Source organism: Camelus dromedarius, chromosome 3 (assembly GCF_036321535.1).
Source record: "Camelus dromedarius isolate mCamDro1 chromosome 3, mCamDro1.pat, whole genome shotgun sequence".
In the NCBI taxonomy this organism is placed as follows: Eukaryota; Metazoa; Chordata; class Mammalia; order Artiodactyla; family Camelidae; genus Camelus; species Camelus dromedarius.
Window position 1 is genome coordinate 106,736,077 of NC_087438.1, and position 25,433 is coordinate 106,761,509.

At 46.6% G+C, this 25,433-nt stretch overlaps 1 protein-coding gene across 1 annotated transcript; it reads left to right on the forward strand.

The window, feature by feature from the left end:
* The first annotated feature begins 11,671 nt into the window (after nucleotides 1-11,671).
* GM2A (ganglioside GM2 activator) lies at nucleotides 11,672-22,970 on the forward strand. The gene is made up of 4 exons (XM_010987279.3): nucleotides 11,672-11,997; nucleotides 16,651-16,800; nucleotides 22,159-22,341; nucleotides 22,673-22,970. Exons 1-4 carry the CDS (start codon nucleotides 11,911-11,913, stop codon nucleotides 22,826-22,828), a joined length of 576 nt encoding a protein of 191 aa, XP_010985581.2. The 5' UTR covers nucleotides 11,672-11,910; the 3' UTR covers nucleotides 22,829-22,970.
* Nucleotides 22,971-25,433: the final 2,463 nt, after the last annotated feature.

Here is a 25,433-nt window from a genome sequence, read left to right on the forward strand (position 1 = left end):
GGGTATGGAAAAATACCACGGCAGAAAAGGAGCCACAAATTCTATCCGGGAGGAAAGGGACTGGCAGGTTTCCCCAGGAATGTGATGTTTGACCTGGGTTGTGTAGATTAAGCAGGGATTCTTCTTGTCAAGAACATGGGGAAGTGTAACTCAGGGAGGGGATGGATGTGTTAACTAACCTTATTGTGGGGATCATTTTGCAACATATACATGTATAGAATTCAAACTAAAAAAAGAAAGTGTGGGAGAACATTTCTGCCTAGTGCCCAGCACTGCATGGGTTTTCAGGGGGCTCAGCGCCTCTGTGTGGCTGGAGGGCTGGGTGAACGCAGGGAGGGAGGAGATGCAGGTAGACGGGAGAACCTTGAAGACTTGGCCAAGACATTTTTTACCTTCTCCTGTGGGCAGTGGGAGTGGCACCGTCAGACTGGCATGCTTCACGGTCACTCTGGGGCTTAGGTGGAGGGTGGACAGAAAGCGCTATCCCGGAGCCATCAAACATCTCCAGCAAGGGTTCAGGGGGAACCACTGTGGGTCCCAGAGGCACTTGGGTCCTGAAGGCCTGCAGCCCCTGGTACAGCTCAGGCCCTGGCCCCACTGAGCCCCCAGCCTGAAAGAATATGGTAACTGCAGCGAGCACTGCACGGCACAGTGTGGGTGCCCCCGGGTAGGGTAGGCGGAGAGCAGTGTCCTCTCCTCGGCCTGGGAGGTGGCAACTAGCAGCCGGCAGTGTTGTGGTTACCAGGGCCTTGGGTTACAACACATGTTTGTTTGGTTTTTTTTTTTTTTTAAACGTTGCAATACCTTTTAAATCTGGGCCCTGGACAGGATCCAAGGACTGTAGCGAGGACCAGCCCCTATGGTGCTTCTTAAAGAAGCAGCTGCAGAGGGAAGGAGCCACAGAAAGGTGGATTGCCGGGAGAGCCTGAGTTCAGGAAGGGCTTGGATGATGGGCAAGGCTGAAAGGATAGCAGATCTCCAGTTCACTCCATTCCCCCTTTTCCTTCCTAGAGGCACTTTTGCATCCGGGGCACTTGGAGATATCAATCTTCTGAGCTGTCCGGGAAAACTAGAAGCAGTGGGTAGCATAGCCCACGAATGTGGGGGCCAGTTCCTTGGGAGAAAAGATCTTTTAACTGGTCCAAGATTCAGAGTCCAGTTTGACAGGGAGTGAGTGCCCCATTGCAGGAGGTATAACACTGCAGAGGCTAACACTGGTAGGGCATGCTGGGGAAAGCATACAAGGGCCTGCTGGGGGAGGGGTCCTGAGGGAATGGATACTCAGATCCATTTTGATTGTGACTGGAAAGGATCTTTGTTGTGGTCCTTTTTTCCGAGACTGAAGTTATTCCTCAAAGGCATCGAGATTGGGATTCAAGAGACTTTCATTCTGGTACATGTCGGTGGGAATGTAAAATGATGCAGTTGCATGGAAAACAGTGTGGATGTTTCTCAAAAAATTAAAAATACGGTGATCTGATCCAGCAATCTCACTTCTGGGTATTTATCCAAAAGAATTGAAATCAGGATCCTGAAGAGACAGCAGTATTCTCATGTTTATTGCAACATTATTAACAATAGCCAAGATATGGAAACAGCCACCTGTCCACTGACAGATAGGCGGCTAAAGATAATGTGGTGTATGCATATGACCAAATTTTATTTAGCCTTTAAAAAGAGAGATGGAGGGTAGGTATAGCTCAGTGGTATTGCTCATGCTTAGCATGCATGAGGTCCTGGATTCAATCCCTAGTACCTCCATTTAAAATAATTAATAATAATAATAATAATAATAATAATAATAATAATAATAATAATAATAATAATAAGTTCTGCCACTCGTGACATGTTTGAACCTGGAGGACATTATACTAACCAATCACAGAAGGACAAATACTACATTTTCCCATTTATATGAGATATCACAAATAGTCTTTTAGAAGCAGAGAATAGAAAAGTTGTTCTAGAACTCTGCAGTATAACATCTTGACTACAGTCAACAATACTTTATTGTGCAGTTAAACATTTGTTAAGAGAGTGGATCCCATGTTAAGTATTCCTACCACACAAACACACACAAATAAAACAAAAACAAAAAACAAAGGGGCACAAGGAAACTTTTGGAAATGATGGACATGTCTATAACCTTGACCGTGGTGATGGTTTTAGAGGTGCTTGCATATGTCCCAACTCATCCAATCCACATTAAGTATGCACAGTTATTTGTATATCAATTATATCTTAAGAAAGTTGTTTTAGAAAAGAGAAAGACTTTCACTCTGATCCTTGGCTTGCTACTGATTTGCATTTTGACCCTGAATATTTCACATATGTTCACTTCTCTGGCCTCACATCCCCACCCCACACTTTACCCAGTGCCTGGCATGGAGTAAACTCTAGCAAAGATTTGTTGCACAAACGCATGAATGGATGAATTGGTTGGATTGGGTGTGATGGTGGACTTGGATCAGCAGGCTTCAGAGGCTACGTGAACCTTCTGGAAGTACAGTCACAACGGTGCACATGTGTGAGCGATTCAGTTTTTTCTCCGTAGAGCATCTGTAGCTTTAATCACCATTGCCATCATTGAGTGAGGATTTGTTATTATATGACAAGGTCTATACATACTTTATCACACTTGATCTTCAGGAACCATGAGAGAGATTGGAGGGGTTACTAGTTCTACTGTACTAAAGTGGAAAATCAGGTTGGGAGTGTAAGGACTTGCTTAGGGTCATATGCTGGAGTTGAACCCAGGTCCATCAGACTTCACAACCTGAGCTCTAAACCACCGTGGTAAATGACTATAGCCTCTCAAAGAGATGTGACCCCAGGAGGTGAAGAGAAAATATTCCAGGGTCCTAGAGTTCTGTCTCTCTGTGGGATTGTGGGGAATGGGGAGAAAGCAGTGGAGGTGGAGGAGGAAGCAAGCCAGCCGAAGCAGGACAGCGCCCACGCCGCAAGGGCTGCTATTTCGAGCAGCCCCAGAGCCCCCAGAAGGGACGGTAAGGGGGCGGGCAGGGAAGAGCAGTTGTAAGAGGAGCCCCGGGAGGGGGAGGGGGCTATCTCCTCCCCCGCCCCTGCTGCCTCCAGCTCACCCTGTCGCCTGATGTCTAAATAAGGCTTAGAGGCACATTCTGGGAGCTAAAAATAAACTCCGGCTCCCCCTCCTGCCCTTGGGCTCTGGCGACCTCCCCAGCCCCGTCAGGGCTCCCCTTGGCAGGACCAGCTCTTGGAGCACGCCCTCCCCGGAGCTGTAGAATCACGATTCACGCACGGCTCGTTGAGGACCCCAGGGTTCTGGTGGAAATGCTTCCCCACCGCAGGAAGACCTGGACCAGAACTCCCCGGTCTTGGCTCTGACCTAACAAACCTGGGCAAGTTCCTCATTTCTCTGACCCTCAGTCTCTCCACATGTGAAATGCAGGTGTTAGACGAATGATGTAAACCGCTGGCATTTTGAATGAAATCAGGATCCCACACTCTGGGGTCAAACTTTAGAATGTGCCCACTGGGGTTCTGTAGAGTATGTCTGTCCTGCAGACTCATTTTTAACTCACGCGGTCTTTATTAGGATCTGAATTAGCTGCCCATCCTTAACGATTTGAAAAATTTACATAAAAGTCTGGATTTCCAGCTTTTCTTGAACAATCAGGTCTGTACATAAGCGGTTTGTCAAACTAGGAGCCCGAATTGGGTAGTGGTCGCCCCCTGCCGGCGGTATGAACGTACTACAGGTGGCACATTTCCGCCCAGCTCTGTGGGCTGCAGGGTGAGAGGCACAAGGAGCAAGAGGAGTGAGTACTCTTGAGTGCAGGCAGATTCAGTTTGCCTCCCAGGGCCAGGACATTGGCATTGCTCTGCCCAGCAAATGCTTTTTGAATGAATGAATGAGACAGCTAATAGAATGCTTTGGAAACTGTATTACCAAACTGAACTCGGGTCTGCTCACCCAAAGTACAGGAAAGCCAATACTGTGACATCAGGTTGTGGTGAAGGAAAGAACAGCATTAATTGCAGGATACCAAGGTAGGGAGTGGGAGACAAGCCTCAGATCCACTCCACTTGGTTTTGAGTTAGGGATTTTTGTAAGGGGAGGAACAAGGAGGCTGGGATTAATCATCCTCTTGTGACATTTCTTAATCATAGTTTTGGGAATTAGGATGTCTCTGGCTTACGATTATCTGGCCAGGTGGTCCATGGCTCAGGGGTCTGTTAGCTCATCTTGCCCTGGAGAAACAACCTGTGTTTGTACATTAACGATGATAGCTATAATAGCAATTTTATTACGTTAACGATGTTACCGGCAACAGCAATTTTACTTATCTGACTCTGGTTGATTAGTTTTCAGTTAGCACAGGATAGAGGTCAGAGGGGACAAGAAAGGGAATAAAGTTTTGGCCAGAAAGGGAACTCAGATTTAGGGGAACTCGGTTTCAACTCTAAAGGACCCGTGATGGAGTTCTGACAATGATGCTGCCCATCTGAAATGTGTTTCCAGTGCATTGCTAGCCCCTGTGAATAAAAAATGCTGCCTGCCAACAAAGGACGCTGTGGCCACCAAGTCATCAGCCACTACCACCGCCCCATGGTAAACTGGAGGGAACTCAGGATGGAGACAAGCAGGCTGCCTGCTGCCAAGTCCTCAGCCTCTGCAGGCACGCCCAACAGTGTCCCCCAGAGGGGGCTCAGGATGGGAAAGAACAGGACACCGTCCTTAGATACCAAAGGTGAATATCAAAGGAATGATTTCAAAGAGCCCAGACTTTTGCATCTTCCTATACATAGAAAAGCGCTAAAGTCCTGAACTTGAGATATCTGGTTTTCTTTAATCAACAGTCTAACAGTAATCTTTTGATATTCTGACTACCTGGCCTTTGTTGCAAAAACTCCCCAATATCCTAGCTCCTCCCTACATCTTTGGAGCAGTCCTTCAGAGAGATCTAAGAGGATTTTTCCCTGGCTCGAGTCCTCAGAAAGTCCGTCAAATAAAACATAACTCTCAACTTGTAGGTTGTGTATTGTTTTTCAGTCAACACCCCTGTCCTGGAGTTGAGGTTCCAAGCTCCCAGAAAGGACAAGATCCTCATTCCCTTCCCCTCGACTCCACCCTCGCTGGGAGTCATTAGACAATTAAGTAGGCATTGCTGGACCTCCTTCCTGATAAGTCAGTGGGATTGTCCAAGATTGGACAATTATTGGCAGAAACAGCCAAGGTCTGTTAAACTAAAATTATTCTTGAGTCACTTTGGAGGCCAGCAAAGGGGCAGGGAAGGAAGCAGGAGGGAAGAAGGACAGGAGAGGTTGAGCAGAGCTGTTCAAAGAACAGACTTCACGACAGCTGTCACCCAGCTCCCCTTGGGCAGCTCCTTGAAGCTAGACGCTTCACAGAATCAAAGGATGCTGCATCTGGACTGACCCTCAGACATCATGGATTCCATCCCGCCCCTACATGCAGTAGGGTGATGAGGTATAGAGTGACAACCTGGGAACAGCTGAGGCTTTGTCCTTCCTGCTCTGTTTCAGTAAACAGAGGTGGAGGGGAGAGCTCACCAGATGCCTTCCTTGGGAGGAAATAGTGACTCCATCTGTATCCCACCCCTGCCACTCAGTGGTGGAGAAAGTGTCCGGTCTGGATTCTTGCTACTCTGTTGTCCTCTGGGTAACAGCCTCAGCCACATCAGGAGCTTCTTGAAAATGCAAATTTTAGGGCTCCAACCTAGCCCTGCTGAATCATAATCTGCATTTTAACGAGATCCCAGGTGTTTTGTATGCATATTCCAGTTAGAGTAAAGCTGTTTGGTCCAGTAGTTCTCCAAGCTGGCTGCACCTTGGAATCTTCTGGGGGGGGGGTACTTTAAAAAATGTTGATGCCCGGGTTCCACCCTGGGGTGCAGTCTGGGCCTGGGTTCCCAGGTGATTTGTTTAAAGCTCTCCAGGTAATTCCAGTGTGAGTAGCCAGCACTGAGAAATCACAGCTCTAGGTGAGGGCTCTAATGAGATGAAAATTTAGGGGAAATCAAAGCAACGCAGACTTGGACAGGGCTTCCTATCCTGGGCCCTCGGGACTCAGGTTGATCGGGGAGGCTCCTCCCAAGGCACCTTCCCCAGCCTTGCCGGGCCCGTCTGACCAGTCCAACCCCTGCTCCCCAAGGCACTGTTGGGTGTCCAGCTGCTCTCTGGTTTCAGAGAGGTGAAAAAGGGTAGCAGCTCCTATTACTCCACAGTGCTGCGTAGGGCTGTGGCTCTGAGTTGGGAGGACAGACACCTGGATTCTTATCCCTCTTCTGCTGGGTGGCCTTGGGCAATGTCTGTCCCGCTCTGGGCTTCAGTTTCTTGCTCTCTACAATGGGCTAGTTGAAATAACTTCCAGTGTCCCTTTTAGTTTTCTGCACATACAGACAGAAAGTTGAAAGACTTGGAATCTTGGAGATCATCTATTTTGATTCTACATTCTTACAGACAGGGGCCCCTGAGGCACAGTGAGATTACAGGCATTGTTCAAAGTCATAAATACCATTCCGATTTAGAGAACAATTTTTGCATCAGTGGAAAACTCTTTGGCATCCACAGCATACCCTTCTACATATCTGCTTATGCTTCTCTGGGCACTCTGTTCCTGTCATTGCCTCTGAAGTGTTAGATAACTCAGAACTATGGAAAATAATCTTTGCCTATAGACGTGTAATTCCTGTGGAGGTTAAAGGATTGATTTCCTTCCCTGACAATGGGAGAGGCCCATTTGCCTCCAATTATACACTCACCTCCACATTCCTGATCCATTCTTTGGACTCTCCTTTGTGCTGGTTGTAACATCTCACCGTTTCCCTAATTGAAGGAGTTAACAAGGAAATTGCTACTGCGTGCTCATTTCATCTCACCACGGGTTATGATTTGGCCTTCTTTTTGAAAATTACCCTTTAATAACAAGAATAGTCAAGATTTAAAAGCAGAAGTCCAGGCTAAACTTGGGATTGAAACCCACAGAAACCAGGCGGTAACAGAAGTGACAGGCGCATGGCCCACAGGGGCTGTGGGGAGTGCAGAGCCCAGATCCCCGGCAGCAAACCCTCAGCAGCTTCAACAGACTGCTGTCCGGTGGGAATTCAGGCCAGTGTCTCCAGATTCTCTGATTTTTTTTTCAGGAAAGCTGGAAATCCATAATTTGATGAGAAGCCACCTGCCAGTATACACTGGCAACCAAGTAAAAACCAAGTATATACATGACTATATATAAAATAAACAAGGTCCTAATATATAGCACAGAGAACTATATTCAATATCTTATAATAACCTACAGGGAAAAAGAATATGAAAAAGAATATATGTATGTATAACTGAAACACTTTGCTGTACACTAGAAACTAATGCAACATTGTAAACCAACTATACTTCAATAAAAAACAAACAAACAAAAAACCCAAGCAAACATTCTAAGAAACACCATGTAGACCAACAAATGATGTTGGAGGCTTCTGTCGCTGCCTGTGACCTCTTCACACTCAGGTGCTAAACATTCCTCACTATACTGAGGGCAAAACTGAGCAGGGCCCTGTGGGAATTTCTTGGATACGAAAACTTTTCCATGTCCCCCAGTTTCTTGTTCGTTGGAAAAGAGTTTTAGTCTTCTAGACTTTCCCTGAATTCCAAAGAACAGATTCAATCAGTTAGTAATTAGGGAACTGAGGAAATGCAGAAACAAAGGAAAAGCAGCCAAAAAGCAGTAGTTCAGCGGTGAAACAAGAGTCCTAGCTCCTCGGGGATGTATATAACAATCTGATACATACCTTTGAGTTGTTCTCCCAGAACTGAAAGCCCCTACCCAGGTGGAGGGTGGTAACTACTTGCTGAGACCCCAGGCCGGCCAGAATCAGAAAGTTGATGACTGAGATTCCTGAAACACCACCCGGATTCCTCACCACCAACCAATCGGAAGAAGGTCATGCACCCTGCGGCCAGCACCCCCAAATGTTGCCTCTAAAAACTATTCACCCAAAACCGTTGGGGAGTTCTGGTCTTTTGAGCAGGAGCAGCCCGCTTTTCTTGCTCGGCCCCTGCAATAAACCTTTCTCTGCTCCCAACTCCAATGGCTGGGCTTGTTTGGCCTCACTGTGAGTCAGGTACATGGCCTTGGGTACAAGGGCACTTCTCACACCAGCCTTTAATCCCATATACACTGGGTTTCCAACCACCACGTACAAGCACGGCTGAGAGGTCATCCTGGGCTCTGTTGTTCCGGGGCTCAGACCCAGTGACTCCTCCAGGAAGTCCATGGTGATATATGTTAGAGTGACAACAATTTCCAAAGTTGCAAACCGTCACTCCTAGCATGTGGGATCTTCAAGGACAAGGGCCTTGTTTTAGTAACTGTCCCCTTTATGTCTGTGCGCACCTGTTGTGTGCCAGGCGCTTTACGTGGCTGGATATCAACCTTGGTTGCACATTTGAAGTACATGGGATTAAAAAAAACTACCAGCCTTGGGTCCTACCTCCAGAGATTTAGATGAGTTGGCCTGGAGCGTGACCTGAGGGTTGGGAATTTTAAAAGCTCCCCAGAGAACCGCACTGTGCAGCCCTGATGGTCTTGACCGCTTAACACTTCACACGGGCTCTTCTCCCAACTATTTCCGTTTCTGCCAAAGATGGTCAAAGTCCACCTCTTCTGAGAGTTCTCAGAGTCAAAAATGTAGCCCACTTGCACTTTGTATGAGTTTAACCTGACTTCTTGTCTTTTGGTAATAATACTCTTGGATAATATCATGTTTATGTCTTGTTAACAACAACAACAACAACAACAAAAAGCACAATGTGAGAGCTGTGAGTTACACTTTTACTTGAGGACGTAGCGAAGAACTCTAACCCAGGAGACAATTCCTCAGGTAGCTCTGAGGAGCTGCTCCGAAGTGGTCGGTGGGGGAGGTAATTCTGGCCAAGGGGTCCACGCAATCAAACACGGTTCTTGGTAGAAGGTTGCTGCTAGTCATGAGGAACAGATAACTTAATGATTTCGGTGCTTTTTTTAAGTATGGGAAGATGTAAGAATCCACGTTCATAAAAATTTTTCCTGAAAATATCTAACTATCTGAAGGCTTATTCTGTCAGTTTTCCCACAGCACAGAGTGCCTCATCCTGATCTCTGCCCTGAACTCCTATCAGGCTGTACTGTAGGTATGACTGGAAAGTAGGCAACATCCTTTGTTTTAGTCTTTACTTGCTGATGGCTTTTCTTGAATAGACCCTAGTCTTTGTGGGGCTGGGGGTGGGATTACAGGGATGGGATCAGGGCCTTTATTTTGTCTAACTGTTGAGTCCGTAAGTATTTGTCGAATGAGTGAACAGCTTAGCCTGGGAGGTAGTTTATTATTATTATTATTATTATTATTATTATTATTATTATTATTATTATTATTATTATTATTATTATTAAATCCTTGTTTTGCAAATGAGGAAACTGAGCCCAGATAGGTTAAGCAGCCCCCACCTCTGCCTCTGCCTCCCCAGGCTGTCATAGGACACAAGCCTGGGCCTGCGTGAGTGGAAGCAAGTGGTCTGAACACGCCACTCTCCTCTTCTACCTGGCAATTTCACGCTTTTGGTTTCCAGGTCATGGTATCTATGACTTTCCAGAATCACCTCCAAAGCCCTTCAGGGAGAGTGTTACACACTATAATCTCCAAGGAATGTGCCCACACAGTAAGAGTTTCTCCAAGGTCCCGAGGAGCTTTAATCTTTTACTGCCTAAAATCAAATCCTTCTCGTGTAAAGAAGTGTGCCTGAGGCTGAGAGAATGGAGTATTTAGAAACTGGGAGGAAATGGTGTTGGGCTGCGCCCCTCAGTCCTGCAGTTCTTGTGATTGCCCAGCTGTAAGACTGAAGAGAACCCAGAAGGAGTCAGTGACAGAGACCTCAACAACTGAACAGGAAATCTGAAAAGTCAGAGGCAAAAGTCCTGAAGGGACTCCTGACTCCCTGCCATGTAGACTGATGGAGGCAGACCGGACTGTGCTGCCATCTCTGCTACACAGGGGAGGAGGAGGTTATTAGTTACAGGGCCATGATGCCACAAGGGCTCCTTGGTTGCCAGGGACACAGCTGGAATGCATCCCCCACCCCTAGATCTTTGGGTTAGTAACCCTCACGAGGGGGCAGTTTCCTGTTGATGAACAAACATAATGGAGCCATTCTCGTCTGAGGGCTATAAAAATCCATAGCTGGGGGCCAGGCATGCAGGTAGTTTCTCATTAAACTTTAAGCTTGTAGGGGAGGCAATCATGAGTGTAAGGTAGGGGTGAGGCAGGGCCGGGTGAGGCAGGGCCAGTTTCGGCAGGGGATGTATGGAGAGCAAGAGAGCTGCCATCTTATGGGCCTGAGCATACATGTGGGTAATAGGGTAGAGAGGCCTTGGCAGGTGCAAAGATGAAGCAGGAACGATGCTAGAAGGGAGCTGTGCAGCCCCCTTCCTGTTTTCCAGTGAGGCTCCGGAGCACACGGGTGTCAGCATCCAGTTTCCCCACTGACACGCTGACCAAAGAACACAGCCAAAAGGATACCTCTCATACCTCTGCGGGGTCAGCCTTGGGAGAAGTGAGTTCTAGTTTTGCTTCTGTTGTGTGACACTGGACGAGTCCTTTGCCTTGCAAGGCCTGAAACTGCACTTGTGTATAATGAAGAGGCTGCACTAGATGAGAGAGGGGGTGATCAGTATGGGAGGAAGGTGTGCAAATAAAAGATCAGGTAAAGTCTGGAGCTTGGTTAATAGTAATATATCAATGCCAGTTTCTCCTTGTTTATAAAAAATATCCATATATCTTTTTTTTTAAAAGAAAAATACCCTTATATATTAATGTTAACATGGGGGAGACTGAGAAGGAATTCTGTGCTATTTTTGCAACTTTTCTGTAATCTAAAATTAACTTCAAAATAAAACATTTCTTTCAAAAAAGATGATTAAGTTTTAAATTCTACACATGCTTTCATTTATTCAACAAACATTGATCACCTATTAGGTGTGAGACACTGGGTACACATTACTAGTGACCTAAAGTCATGGTCCTACCGCTTGTGGGGTTTACAGTCTAGAGGTAATTTAGCAGAAATAATATCTCTATTGCTTTTATAAAAAGCAAACCTCAGCTCAAAGTGTAGTAGCTTAACGAAATCTTGTCCGATGGGGTATATGTGAGCAGAATCCTCGCTCTATCACTTCCTAGCTGTGTGACCTTGGCAAGGCCTTATCGTGTATGTTTCCTCAGTGGTAAAAGAGGGCAAAAAAACGGATTCCCTCGTAAGTGCTTAACAGTACTAGGCACGCATTAAAGCACTTACTAAATGTTACTTTTCATGATTATAATAATTATTAAAAAGACACAGTGATTCATAACTCGGCTATGGAGGAGCGTAATATTGACATGGAGCGTGACACTTTTTGTCAAGAAGGACTTGGGTGCGAAAACATAATGATCCTTCCCGCAGCGGCTTACAGCCGGAGTTCAAAAACCACAGCCCCTCCCCTTCCTCGCGCTCTAGCCCCGCCCTGAGTTAGGCCCCGCCCCTCCCTCGCGCTTTGACCACCCCCCCTCGCACGAGCTCCGCTCCGCCACGTCTCATCCCGTACTCGGACCCGCCCCTTTTCTCCTTAGACTCCGCCTTCGTCCCAAAGACAGGGCCTGACGCCCACGCTCGGAGAGAGGGGCTAAAGGAGCAACCTCTGTGGGGCGGAGTCGGGAGAGATCTGTCCAATTCCAGGCCTTGAAAGCTCAGATCCGGAGGGGGCGGGGCGAACAGGGAAGTGGCGACGGTCGGCTTTGCATAAAGATGCACAGCTTTGCATAACCAGTGCAGGCAGGTATTTAAAGGAGTCGCCGCCGCCGCAAATCTAGTGGTTAACCCAGCGCGGACCCACCCGTTGCAATGATCCCTCTGCTGCAGGCTGCGTTCCTGATCTCCCTGGGCTTGCTCCTTGCCGGCCCAGCGGCTACTGCAAACCGCCCGCCACTGGTGAGCGCCCTGTCCTTTAGGAAGCTGCTTCCAGGATCCCAACCCAGGTTGGGGTGTGCGGGTGGGGTTGGGATATGGGGGTGGCTACTCCGGTCTCTAGAATTCTCTGCAGCAGAGCCTTGCAAAGCCACTCACTGTTAGACTCTGAGTGGGTCCTTTTCTCTCTACGAGTTTCGGTTGGGTTTCTATCTGTACAGAGGGTGGGCTATAAGGCCTTGCTCTGCTCCAGATTATTTTGGAAGGGTTAATCTCACTCCCGTCTGTACTCTCCTGTCCTCTTTCCAAACGTCTGAGTGAAATTTTGCAGAACTGCAAGACTAAAGATCTGCTCCCAAGCCAGAGACTCAGCCCCGTTTACTTGCCCCAATTTTTCCCCCATGCAAAAGCCTGACAGCCATCACCTCCCCTTCTGTACTGCTCTGAGGCGGTGCTTGTCCAGGTGGGAGGGTGGATTTGAGAGGCTCTTCAGGCCAGAAGGTCCAGACTTGTTCTTCAGGTGACAAAGATCCAGCCCTGCTCCTGGATGTGAGCCATAGAGAGGCTCTAACCTCCCAGCTTCACCATCTCTTCTCAGTCACCCTTTGCCCCAGACCCTCAAGAAAGCAAAGTTCTGTCATTCTAAGACACAGAAAAGCCTAGTTCCATTCTCTTTGCTGCATAGCTGGAGACAAGTCACTTAATATCTCTGGCCACAAAGAGAGAGAGGCCCAGCCTAGATCCACTACCTCCAACCTCCTTAGAAATATTACAGAGCAAAGAGCAGGGGGGTGTAGGGGAAAGTGGAATAGGACTGGGAGGCTCATCTTCTGATCCCTTTGTCTTTAATCCATGGACATGGCATTTGGGCTTCTTGAGCCTTGGTCTACTCATCTGTAAAATGGGCTGGATGCCACCAACCTGACTTTGTCTGATGGCTGTGGGTGAAGGGAAATGCTTCCATGGATGGAAAACCTCTTAAATCTTAAATTTATAAAGCAATGTAAAAGTGGGCTCAGCCTCACCCTGCCCCAGGGGCAAGGCATCTATTTTGCCTATTGAATGGAGGAGTAAGGACCTCTTGGCCTTATTTGCCCAGAGGATTTAGTTTGTCCCTGAGCGTAGGTTGAGAATGTTTCTCTTGGCTCCAGTGCTTACCGTTATGAGGTGGTCTGGCTAAACCTCGAGCTTGCCCTACATCCCTGTTCTCCTATATTGTCTTGGGATGCCATCCCAGACCAGAGGGTCTTAAGTTGGCAGTTTTGGAGGGGCCATGAAACATCAGGGGATTCACTCACCTTACCCAGGCTCCTAGTGGATAGGGGACTCCTCCAAGATTACACAGCAAGTGGCATTTTCCATCCTTGTCTGCTCTCATCTGGGTCTTTGGGCTCATGTGGTTCAGAGCCCTAACCCTGAGACTCTGGGCCAGATGAAGGCTGTAGGGTGACAGTCTTTGTGCTTCGGGAACCCGAGTTCCATTTCTTCTTCTAGCATTAACCAGTCTTGTGACCTGGGCTGTGGTGAGCTTTAGATATCATGATAACAGCAGAGAAGAACCCCAGGCCAGGCTACAGTAGGTGCTTAATAGACTGTGATACTGTTTAATGACTGTCATTTCTTGTGCACATACTTTGTGCTATGTCTTGAGCTCTGTGCTTTTTCTTCCCTAATAAATTTTTTAGGTGAATAATTTCAGATTTACAGCCAAGTTGCAGAGATAGTACAGAGTTCCCACATACTCCTCACTTGGTTTCCCCTAATGTTAACATCTTGTGTTTTCATGGCCTTGACAGTCTTGAGGAGTTATGACCTATACTTTCTGTGTACAAGCTTCTCACTCTTATAGTAGCCCTGTGAGAAAATTTAATTATGACCATTGAATAGATGAGGAAATTGAGCCTCAAGAGAGGTTAACTGATCCATGGTCTCAGTTAGTGAGAGTGACTGAGGTATGACTTTAATCCAGGTCTCTGGTCTGGACCCATATTTCTGCCTCCACAGCTGTGCCTTCCCCCTCTGCCATACGCTGCCTCTTCCCACATGTTGGCCTAGGCTGGGATGACAAACAATCTGGTGGCAGGCCTGCCCTTGGGCATTGCTAATCCTTCATACTTCCTTTTTCTGGATGAGGCTGGACTCAGCTGCAGAATCCATTGCCACAGAAGCCTGTAGTCAGGCATTGGGAAGCCTCAGGGAAAACCAGGGCCTGGGGGAAGGTGGGAGCAGGGCACAATGGACACTGCCTCCAGCCTGGAATCAGTCCTCAGTGTGAATCAGGCTGCCTTGGAATCTGTGAAAGCAGCTCCAGAAAATGGCTAGTCCTCCTTCCCACCCTCCCGCCCAGCTCTTAATCCCAGGCACTCTTTCATTTGATAGTAGAATCCTGACTGGTCTCTGTACTTCCAGATTTGACCCTCTGCCATCCGTTTTCAACCATAAACCAGAGCATGGCACTCTCCTGCAATGGAGTCCCATTGCACTTACAGGAAATCCAGCCTCCTACTATGATTTGTGAGGTCCTGCCACCCCTCTAAGCTCATCTGGGTGCCTCATTCATTACATGTAGTCCACTGGCCTTCTTTGTAGAGTCCAGAGCATCTGAGCGTCTTTCCACCATAGGGCCTTTGCCCATGTTCCTTCTGCTTGAACCTTCTTTCTCTTTGTACTGCATCGCTGACTCCTCGTCTTGCATGAGTCCAGCTTAAGTATCATTTCCTCATCTCTCTATTTTAGTGAGTCCTTTGTTACTCTCAACATGCCCCTCTATTAGTTTCTTTTATGGCACCCTGAGATCATCATAAATATTTATTTACATTAGACTGTAAGCACTTCACGGCAAGGCAGGCACATTTCTAATTGTTTACCTCTATTAACAGCACTTAGCCCTGGGCCTTGATCATTGCTCCATAAATATCTGTGGAATGCATGTTGAAGGAGACACTTGTTGGTACCTATCCTGCCTAAGGGGCCTTGGGGATCGCAGGGATGAATCAGACCCTGTCCTGCTTTTTAGTCACGGCATGATGTTTCATTCCAAGGGACAGAACTCATTCCAAGAAGCTCAAGTAAAGGGAAGTTTATTCCAGGTATACAAGGAATCTCATGGAGCTAATGGCAGGAAGTGGAGACTAGGATGTCTAATGGCTGTCATTTAGGGAGCCAGCTCATGCTTTGTGCCTGGCATTGTGTTATAAGCTTTATGTACGTGTTCTTACCCTTGTAAGGCCTGAGAGGAAAGTATAAATGACTCCACTTAAAAGGTGTGGAAATTGCAATTCCAAAGGGGAAACTGGTTTTAGAATCACAGGATACGCACTTGCATGGCTGAGCAATGATTTCAACCCACGTCTGCCAACTAAAGCCTTGATTTACGCCATATCTCACCCCAAAAAACACGCCCTTGGCTGCTATCCTGAACTGCCTATTTAGATGAGGGGTCCAGTAGAGGGGGGAAGGGTGACTCCATCCATTCTGTTTTCCATAGACCAGCAGAATCCTTTGTTTTTGTCCTTTTGTCTTGGTCATGGGTCTCGATGTTCTGGCCCAATCTTAAAGCTGTGACCCCATGACAAAGCCCAAAGTCCTCTGAGTGATTTTGCCTCCATCTCAATTCCCAAATTGGAGGCAGAGAGAATCTGTCAGCCTAGCTGGGGTTAGGTATTCTGTTTTGACCCACCTAACTGTGAGTGTGTTGGTGAGGTGAGTCAGCGTGGGGATGTAGGACCATCAGGTTTTCCTTCTAAGATGGAATGTGCATGGTGGGAATGCTGAAAGTCTCTTGAAGGTGGCCTTCAGGGGCTTGGGAAAGGTGTGAGTAGATGGGCAGAGTCTGCACGGTGTAGGAAGTGTTAAAGATCAGGGTTCTGGGGGAGAGGGGAGTCAGTGGTCATGTGTAGTTAGACACGATGGTGGAATCAGGGGACTTCTTGGGGGTTCAGAGGAAGAGGAGGAGATATGGCTCAGCAGAGGAGAGGGGGTGACTCAGGGTGAGGGGTTGGTGGTGGAAGGTGTGAGCAATGGGATGGGAGTAAGATAGCCCTGGTTAGGACTGGGGAAGTTTGTTCACCGGGGATTGTTCATCAACAAGCGGCCCCCTGGGAACTTTCGTGTGTGTTCTAGTCCCTCCGTGGGCTAATGCACTCCTCTGAGGGTGGGGTGTTGGATGCTGCTAGGTTTCCCGGTGTGCTCTGTGTTTCCTATTGTTCCTGGCCCTGTATTGGGTCTGGGGTGTGACACCAATAGGGTCCTGGGCATGGGCTGCAAAGGTGAATCCTCTAGGAATTTTCTTCTAAGGAGATGCCAAGACTGGCTTGAGAGGAGTGGGGAGCAGAGAGGTGGGGGATCAGAGAAGATATCTACCAAAGGCAGATGTGGTTACTCTCCTGTTTTGAGGTTGAAGGTCAGTTATATTGTGCTCTGTAGTTCACAGCACACTTTTGGGAGATTGTGTCTTTTGCGTCTTTTAGTTTAGTCCTGCTAATGACATGGGTAGGACCAGTGTCATCACAGGTTTATAGATGTGAAGTTGCAGATGCAGCTCAGAGAGGGCAGGTACCTCACCCAAGCGCACATTGGCAGTAACTTGTTCTGTTGATTCTTCTGACCTGTGAGAGTTCCTTTTGTCAATTTTTATTTTCTCTTTTCTTACTGCCTTATTGTCTTTGGCTCTCCCAGCTTGGTGGCTTTTCCTGGGAAAACTGTGGTGAGAAGGACCCCGTAGTGTTAAATAACCTGATTCTGGAACCTGACCCTATTAAAATTCCTGGGACCGTGACTGTCAGTGTTGATGTCAAGACCATTATCCGCCTCAGTAGTCCTCAGAAGGTAAGCCTGGGGGCTGGGAGAGGGGTCGGGGATGGGGAGGTGCTGGAGGGAAGGTGCCATTGGTCAGAAGGCAGGGTCCTGAGGAATGTATACTCAGGAACTATGAGTAATTTTGGAATCCTGGAATCCCAGAGCAGCAAAGGAAGTGTAGATTTGTAGACTGTCTGATAGCCAGCTCGGGCTGGGCAGTTTGGTTTTAGTGGTGTTGTTAATTATGAAACAGACTCATCAATTAGCAAGTAATATGTAGTCACTTTACAAAACACAAACAGTCAAAAAGGGGGGAAAATAAAAGAAATCACCTGAAATCTCACTACCTTGTGGATAAGGGATAAACACTTTTAACACTTTGTAGGTTAGTCCTTGGAACTTTCTTCCATACCATGGCGTATAGCATACATATTAATTTTGAATGGACTTATATATATATATTTATATAAATACGCAGTGCTCCCCGTAAATGCCCTCTTGCAGTCTAACTCCTCACAAGATAATCATTATTAGCTATCTATATATCCTGTCAGAATTCTTTCTACATTGATAGTAATGGGATTAATGTGACATGATTAAACTCGCTTTTTTGGGGTATCATACTATGTTTCACCTCTTTTTATGGCATTTGAGTAGATCTACCTAATCATTTTTAATGGCAGAAATATTCTGTTGTAGATGGCATAATCTACTTAAGAAATCTGTTGTCAGACATTTAGTTTGTTCCAGGGTAGTTATTTATTTGTTTTTTTGGCTATATATAAACACCTCTGCAGAAAGTAACCTTGTCATGCATCTTTTTATACTTTTCTGATTATCTAGACTTAGACTTTTTAGGTCTTTTGATACATATTGCCAATGTGCCTCCCAATGTCTGAACCTGTTTATCCTCTAACCAGCAACAAGAGATTTTTGCCTATTTCCACGCATTTGTTGATAGTGACCATTTTCTAAAAATCTTTTCCAGTCTTTTATGTCATCCCTAATGAGGTTAAATGTCCTTGCCTAAGTTTATTTGCCTTTGTATTTTCTTTGAGGATAACCAGTTCATTCATGTCTGCTGGGGGTGGATACTTGCATGTTTCCGTACAGAACAATAGAGGCTTTCTACGTATCCATTGCAACTCCATACATTGTAGTCCTTTCCTCACTGGTTTGAATTGCCACCTTTATACCATATTCTTATGCCTTCAGCCTGTCCTGAAGATCTTTTCTGCCACCAGTTTCTTTTAACTCTTTGAAAGTTTTCTGATTTGGAATCAGTGTCCCTGAAACTACATTTTGACTTGGTTAAACATAGCCCCTGCCTCATAGGTTTCTTTGAGTGATTACTGAGTTGATTACATGGAGAGTGCTTTGCACATGGCCTGGCCCACAAGACCTGCTCAGTATGTGTTAGATTTGTTAGAATTTCATTTAGTATCAGTCTCTTCCTGTGGCCCCTTTGACCCAGAGTCCTGTATATGCAGATGGTTCTCAGGCTCTGTGTTCCCTCACACTTCTTTCCAGGTCTTCTCCAGGCGAGGCCACTGCATTTTCTTTAGCTATTCTTCAAGTGATCTTCTACCAGGTCACACATTTCCATGTTCCCTCTGCTGAGTCTGGATTATAGGGCTCCTTGGTGGGCTGGCCACCATGCATATCTCCCCCTGTTGCCATGCAAACTGCGAGCATTTCCAAGAAGCTGATGCAGTGCAGCTGACTTGGAAGGAGAAAGCTGGGAAACTCTTTCTCCCCCAGCCTGCTTTTCCTGGTTTCTTTGCAGTTTGTTAAGATGGTTCTCCCCCACCTCCTACTCCCTTTTCTATTACAGATCTTCTTCAACTTACAAAGGTGTTACATCCCAGTAAACCTGTCATAAGTTGAAAATATTGCAAGTATAAAATGTATTTAATACACCTAACATACTGAACAGCATAATTAGCCATGCTCAGAACACTTAAGTTTCCCTATGGTTGGGCAAGATCGTCCAACACAAAGCCTATTTTATGATAAAGAGTTGAATATCTTATGTAATTTATGGAATACTATACTAAAAGTGAAAAACAGAACGGTTTTAAGTGCATCAGCTGTTTACCATCGTGATCATGTGGCAGGCTTGGGAGAGTATAATCCCACTAGAGGGGATAGTAGTGTGTATCGCCAGCCCTAGACCAAAATTCAAAATTGGAAGTACAGTTTCTACTCAGTGTATATTGCTTTTCACCATCGTACAATCAAAAAATTGCAAGTTGAGCCATCATAAGTCTGTACTTTATTACTTGTCATAAACTTGGGCCATTGAGCTTTGTAAAACTTGAATTCAGATTCCCACTGCCCCTTCCTCCTACATTTCTCTTTTGTGTATGTTTTTGATTTAGTTTCTTTATCTTTTCAAGGAATATGCATACTAGCTATTAAAGGAAGGCCTCTCACCACTCACAGGAGAAAAAGATGATTAGCCTCATTTTACAGATAAAGGACCCTGAGGTTCAGAGAAAGGTGTAACTTACCCCAGGTCAGCATCCTAGGCTGGTGTCTTTATCCCGTATTTCCTGTCCCCGAGCTCTTTCTGGCAAGGTGGTGGAATTAGTGGTTGGAGTTTTTGCAGGGGAGTACCCCAGGACTTTCTCCTTGCCAGCAAAGACCCCCCAGGAGAGCCGCCTAGACTCAAGCACTGCATAAGCCTGGAGGGCTCTTGACGTCAATGGCTACTACCCTTGTTACTGGGGCCCAGAGAGGAGTGACTGGTCCCAGCCACGCAGCTTGTTAGTGGCAGGAGAGCCACTTGATCTTGCTGAAGTGACATTTCTTTAATCAAAAACCCCATCTGGGACCTGGGTGGCCTTAACCCCAGTTGAAATTTTTTGAAGTTAGATGCCCTAGATTCTGTGAGCCATGGGCAAGGATGGAGTCTGTCCAGGAACTCCCTTTTCTTCTTTTGATGTGTTCCACAGGCTTTGGCATAATTTAGAACTCCTTTCTTTGAGCTCTCAAGTTCCACCCTCTGAGACCTTGGTTTCGCCACCCTCAGGAATTGTAAATCACTGCTGCATTTGGCATGCACACTTATTTCAGGCTTTTAGACTTGTGGCTTTCAGACCTGATGGTTTAACTTTTTTTCCACTGTACCTGCAACGCCTCTGCCTGAGCCCTCCCCAGTCTCATCAAATGGCTCCCCTTCAAGTCAGTGGCTATCAGTGGGTCTTTATCTAGAGCCTTGTGTGCCTAGCCTGGAGCTAGAGGCCAAGAGAAGGAGACATTGTTTTTAATCTGTAAGAAATTTTGACCGTTAGGATGTCAGAACTGGTAGGTCTGTGTATCTCTTCAAGATCATGAGATACAAATACTCCATGGCCAAGATGGAGGAACAGAGGCTTGAGAAGGGAAGGGGACTTGCCCAAGGGCTCTGGCAGGTGTGGGCATCCTGATTCCATTATACATCGGTGCCTCTGTCTTGTCAAAGCTGGTCCCATGACACTAGTTTATTTAGGTAGAGCTGTGGAGGTGCCAAGGAAGTCTTGGATGAGAGGGGTTGGTGGTCCCTCATTACTCAGTGTTGCTTGCTCTTCTGAGCCATATGAGCAAGCAGACTGAGAATGAGGACTGGAAAATGAGCCATGGTTGGTAGTTCCCAAATGGTAAGCATGGCTGTTGCCTTAAGTTTGTTGAGCCCCACTGAGTACGTCTGTGCCGTGCTTATCCTGGTTGGGGGAGGCATGGCTCCTTCTGGTGGATGCAGCCTCAGAGGCTTCCAGTCTGGTGGGAGGAGCCCAGGCAGGACTGGTGTTCTTGTTCAAGACATAACTGGCCTAACTTTCATTGGAATATTGGCAAAACAAGGATGGGTATTGGCTAAGGGAGAGGTAGTCCAGTAGGAGGTAATTTTTGGATTTCAGGCACTATGCAGAGTGTTTTACCAGCATTGTCTCACTCAATGGGACCTTGTAAAGAGGCAGACACTTTAAAATATCCCATTTTATTTGGGAATGGAGATAAGAAGAAATTCCCCAAGGGCACCGTACTAGGAAGTAGCTGAAGTAGCATTCCACCCAGGCCCTCTGCTCTTCCTTGGTAAAGGGGTTGGAGCAGGCTCGGCAGGAGAGGAGAGAGGAGGGCTGGGAGGGGGAATACGGGTGGCAGAAACATTATGTCAGCAGAGTGGGATGAGACAAATTTGAGTCTGTCCACTCAGGATATAGGGTGTGGCTGACCCTTCCTCCTGGGCCTGGGTCCTGACACCTGGGGCAGGTGGAAGACTGAGTTGTCAGCCTGGGGAGCCAGCCTGAGCCCAGCAGGGTCTGGGGGAGTAAGTGCCCATCCAGGATTTACCTCTTAGAAACAGAAGCCCTGAATCAAGTGAGCCTGGAGGCTGGGATTCAAAGAATGCTGGAATGTCACAGCCGAGAGTGGTTTCTAGCCAGAACACCCACAGGGAATGAGATTAAACTCCTCCTGCCCTTTCCTTACAATTTTCCCCAATATCTTTGGGGTGGGGGCATACAAACATGGTCCTAAGGGACAAGTCATTTGGCTCTTAGGCAGCTAATACTTAGTGAATGCTTTGCACATGCCAGGCACAGCTGGCTCAGCCCTAACCTCCAGAACAGAGCAGGACTGTGGCAGCATGGAGGTGCGAAGCACTCATAGATCTTCTCATTCAGCTTCTCTCTGGCTGCAGGGGTCCTTTTGTAGCTTTTCCAGCTGGGTGGGTCCAGGGAGCCCACCTCTTCTTGGGTAGTTCTGTCTGCTGTAACCTCAGTGTGATTATGAAGATCTTCCTAATACCAGTCCCCAAAATAATCTCCCTATAAATTCCTACTGTTTTAAGTTCTGTCTTCCATGGCGGTACAGAGAAAACAGGATCCAAGAATAGCACATAGGTTTCATCTTGGTAACCAACTCCAATCAGCTGATGGTAGCTTCCTGAAGTTCTGTTAGGAGAAGGTTCTGAAGCCAAGATTGGGCTCAGAAGGAAAGTTTAGAAGCAGTGCCACAGTTAGCCAATGAGCAGTGCATTAGATGCCAGTTAAACAATTAGATGACAAGTGCATTTCAACTTCCATCAATGGGCAGTGACCACTGAAAGAATTCTAAGACCGTGGTTCTTAGAAAAAGTAACATTTGATTATTAATGTCTGCCATGGGCACAAGAAAGGGAGAGAAAAAGTCACATTTGATTATTAATGTCTGCCATGGGCACAAGAAAGGATAGTATTGGGGCAGGTGCCACTATATTGTTATTTTTGGATCAGAAATGGGATATCTCCAAGATCCCATCCAGTTAAAAATTCTGTGATTAAAATAAGATGCTGGCCTTTAAAGAAGGCAGAGGAGCTGCTATGTTTGCCTTGGAATTTTACACTTTTTCTCCAACTCTCTCACCAGGTGGAATTAACTGTGGAGAAGGAAGTGGCTGGCATCTGGATTAAAATACCATGTGTGGAACAAACTGGTAGCTGCATCTATGAGAACATCTGTGATACACTTGATGACTTAATTCCCCCTGGGAGTCACTGCCCAGAACCTCTGCACACCTATGGGCTTCCCTGCCACTGTCCCTTAAAAGCAGTAAGTATAGGGAGAGGAGAGCATTACTGTGGCTGGGGTAGAGGCATGTGGTGTGGAGACACTTTCTCCTGCAAATCTGCATATCTATGGATGTTAACTGATAGGACTATCCTGAATCACTTTATCTTTTGGAGGCCTTGGTTCATGCATCTGTGGAATGGGAGACATGAAGCTGGATTTGACCTCCAGTGCCCTTTTACTGTCGTCACATTCCATGCTCTTAGGAGAGTGGGAAGAGGGGTAGTTCCTGGCTGCCACCCTAGAGGTCACTCCAGGAGAGTGTACTGTCCATAGGCTCCCAATGACCTGTGGTGCACTGCCTTTCCTGCAGGGCGTCTACATAATGCCCAGGAGTAACATCGAGCTCCCCAGCCTGCAGCTGCCTGCCTGGCTCAGCACCGGGAACTACCGAATCAAGAGCAAACTGAGCAGCGGCGGGAACCATCTGGCCTGCGTCAAGATCTCTTTCTCCCTAAAGGCCAGATAAGGTGGAACCTGCCACGGTGGAATGAAGAGGGGGTGAATGTCTCTGTCTTATGCTGGCACTGGCCAAATTCTACTCTCTGTCCTTTTTCAAGCCCCTTTCCTCAATGATGATGCTCCCCTCTCTGAAAGTCACAGTCACATTTTATGCTGTTTACACAATTATTAGGTGTGGACAAGCAGCCCTAACCTAAGGGAGGATAAGCCAGTGCTTTTTGACAGCCCAGGCCATCTACTGGGCTGGCCACTGCATTTTCTTCCTCACCCCCTATTGCTTTCTAAGAGCTTAACTCGTTTGCTAAACCATCAAGGAATTGGACTAACATGTTTTGTGACCCCAAGTTCAGACTGACCCAGTCTCATCTTCCTGAAGTACCTTTATGGTTTTCTCATTGCCTTTTTTAATGTCACTGACCAGCCTAAAAGCAGAATGACAGTATTAACAGTTTTCATGTTACTTCAACCCCTCTTACAACGAAGGGCCTAAAGTAGTTGATCTCAGTCTATTCTTCCATTAAGTTCTGTGATTAATTTAGTGTTCTTTTCTAGACTTGCCCAGTTAACAGTGAGGCACAGTGTATCCTGGAGAGGCAGGCCATGTGGTGGGAGAGATATTTGAGAGTGCTTTATGTGTTTAAGATGGTCTGCAAACTCAGGTGCCTGCAGGGCTAAGCACAAGACATTAATGAGTGATGACCAGGAGGAACATGTTGCTTCTGGGCACGTCTTCCATTCTACTTTTGTATAATAGCACTGATCTGAGGCAGCTGCTGCCCACTCCCACTGGGGTTATAATCAGGGATGTGGGACTAGGGTGAGTTGGAAAGTGCACATCCAGTCTGTAGGGCAGCTGCTGTCTAGCTATGTCCAGTAAGTACCACATGAGAATGTGGGTCCAACATTGCCAAATATTCTGAATTCTGTTTTCCTGAGAGAAGCCAGAAGTCCAGACTTTTATATGAAATCAATTTTTAAATACTGGCAATGAGTTGTTTTTTGAAACACTGAGCAGGCAGAAGGGACCAAACAGACCTGTCAGTGGGGAAGTCTGACTCATGGGTGGCCAATTTGTGACCCTGGATGTAAGAACAGGTATGCCTTGTCCTTTTTGCCTGGAGACAACTCCTCTGGCACTGTTTCTCCTTCCAATGGGCCAAATCCATCATGTCTGACCCTAGAAGCCTCCTCCAGTGTTGTGGGGGTAGATGCAGCCTCAGAGATGTGAGCTCAGGGAAAATGAGGCTGCCTCCCTGCCCTTGGAGCACTGCCAGGATGAGTGGGGTAGATGCTGAAGAGTTGGACCACTAGCAGCTGCTGTGTGGAGCGGGGATCCAGTGAAGAGAGGTGGACTTATGCCAGCTGCCTGGGTTTGTTCACCGTCCTGTCCTACCATGACATTGTTCTCACTCATGATCAACCCTGGGTTGTGGGTTCATTGAAGCCTGGAATGATAATAAATCTTTTTAACTTTCTGAGAATTCCTCCTCTGTCATGGCTGTACATTTTCTCATTGAGCACATCTCAGGATTTTCCGGAGCTCCTTTGAGGTGGGCTGTGTCTGTCTGGAAGGTTGTGGCCGCGCGACGGGGAGCTGAGAAGATTTCAGGAACTAACTTCTGTTTCTGTCTCATGAGCTGCTTGTTACCTCTGCTTCATCCTGTCCCATCACCATCCAGCTTCCCTGGTTGGCCTTTGAGCCTTCCCTTTGCAGTGTGACCTCTCCAGCCTTTTTTCCCCTCCTGGATCTTTGGGTATCATTCTCACAGTCTTATTTTAGCTCTTGTCCCAGCATGGACTCTCAGTAGCTCAGTTGTTCTTGACTCAGATGCTCCTCCAAGTCTTGGGATGGGGTGGGTGAGAAATCTCAAATCACAGGGCAAAGTGGATTTTTAAATAAATGGTGCTGAGCCAACTGGAGAGCCACTTGGAAAACGCTGAAAGTAGATCCATACTTTTTACACCATATTCAAGAATAAACTCCAAATGAATCCAGGGTCTAAGAGTAAAAAAAATGAAATCGATCACCACAACACTGGCTACACCCCCAATCAAAGGGATAACAGCCAACACACAGACGCTGGCAACCACTCATAGTAAAAACAGACCTCATGACAAAGATCGTACACCATGATCAAGTTGGATTGATCCCAGGGATACAGGATGGTTTAACCTACACAAATCAATCAATGTGATACACCACATCAACAAAAGAAAGGACAGAAATCACATGATTATCTCAATAGATGCAGAAAAAGCATTTGATAAAATTCAACATCCATTCATGATAAAAACTCTTACCAAAATGGGTATAGAGGGAACATATCTCAGCAGAATAAAAGCCCCTTATGACAAACCCACAGCCAGCTTAACACTCAGTGGTGAAACTGAAAACTTTCCCACTAAAATCTAGAACAAGACAACAATGCCCACTCTCACCACTTCTATTCAACATAGTTTTGGAAGTCCTAGCCACAGCAATCAGGCAAGAAAAAGGGATCCAATTTGGAAGAGAAGAGGTAAAATTGCCACTATATGCAGATAACATGATACTATATACAGAAAACCCTAAAATTTCCACACAAAAACTACTAGAGTTGATAAAAGAATTC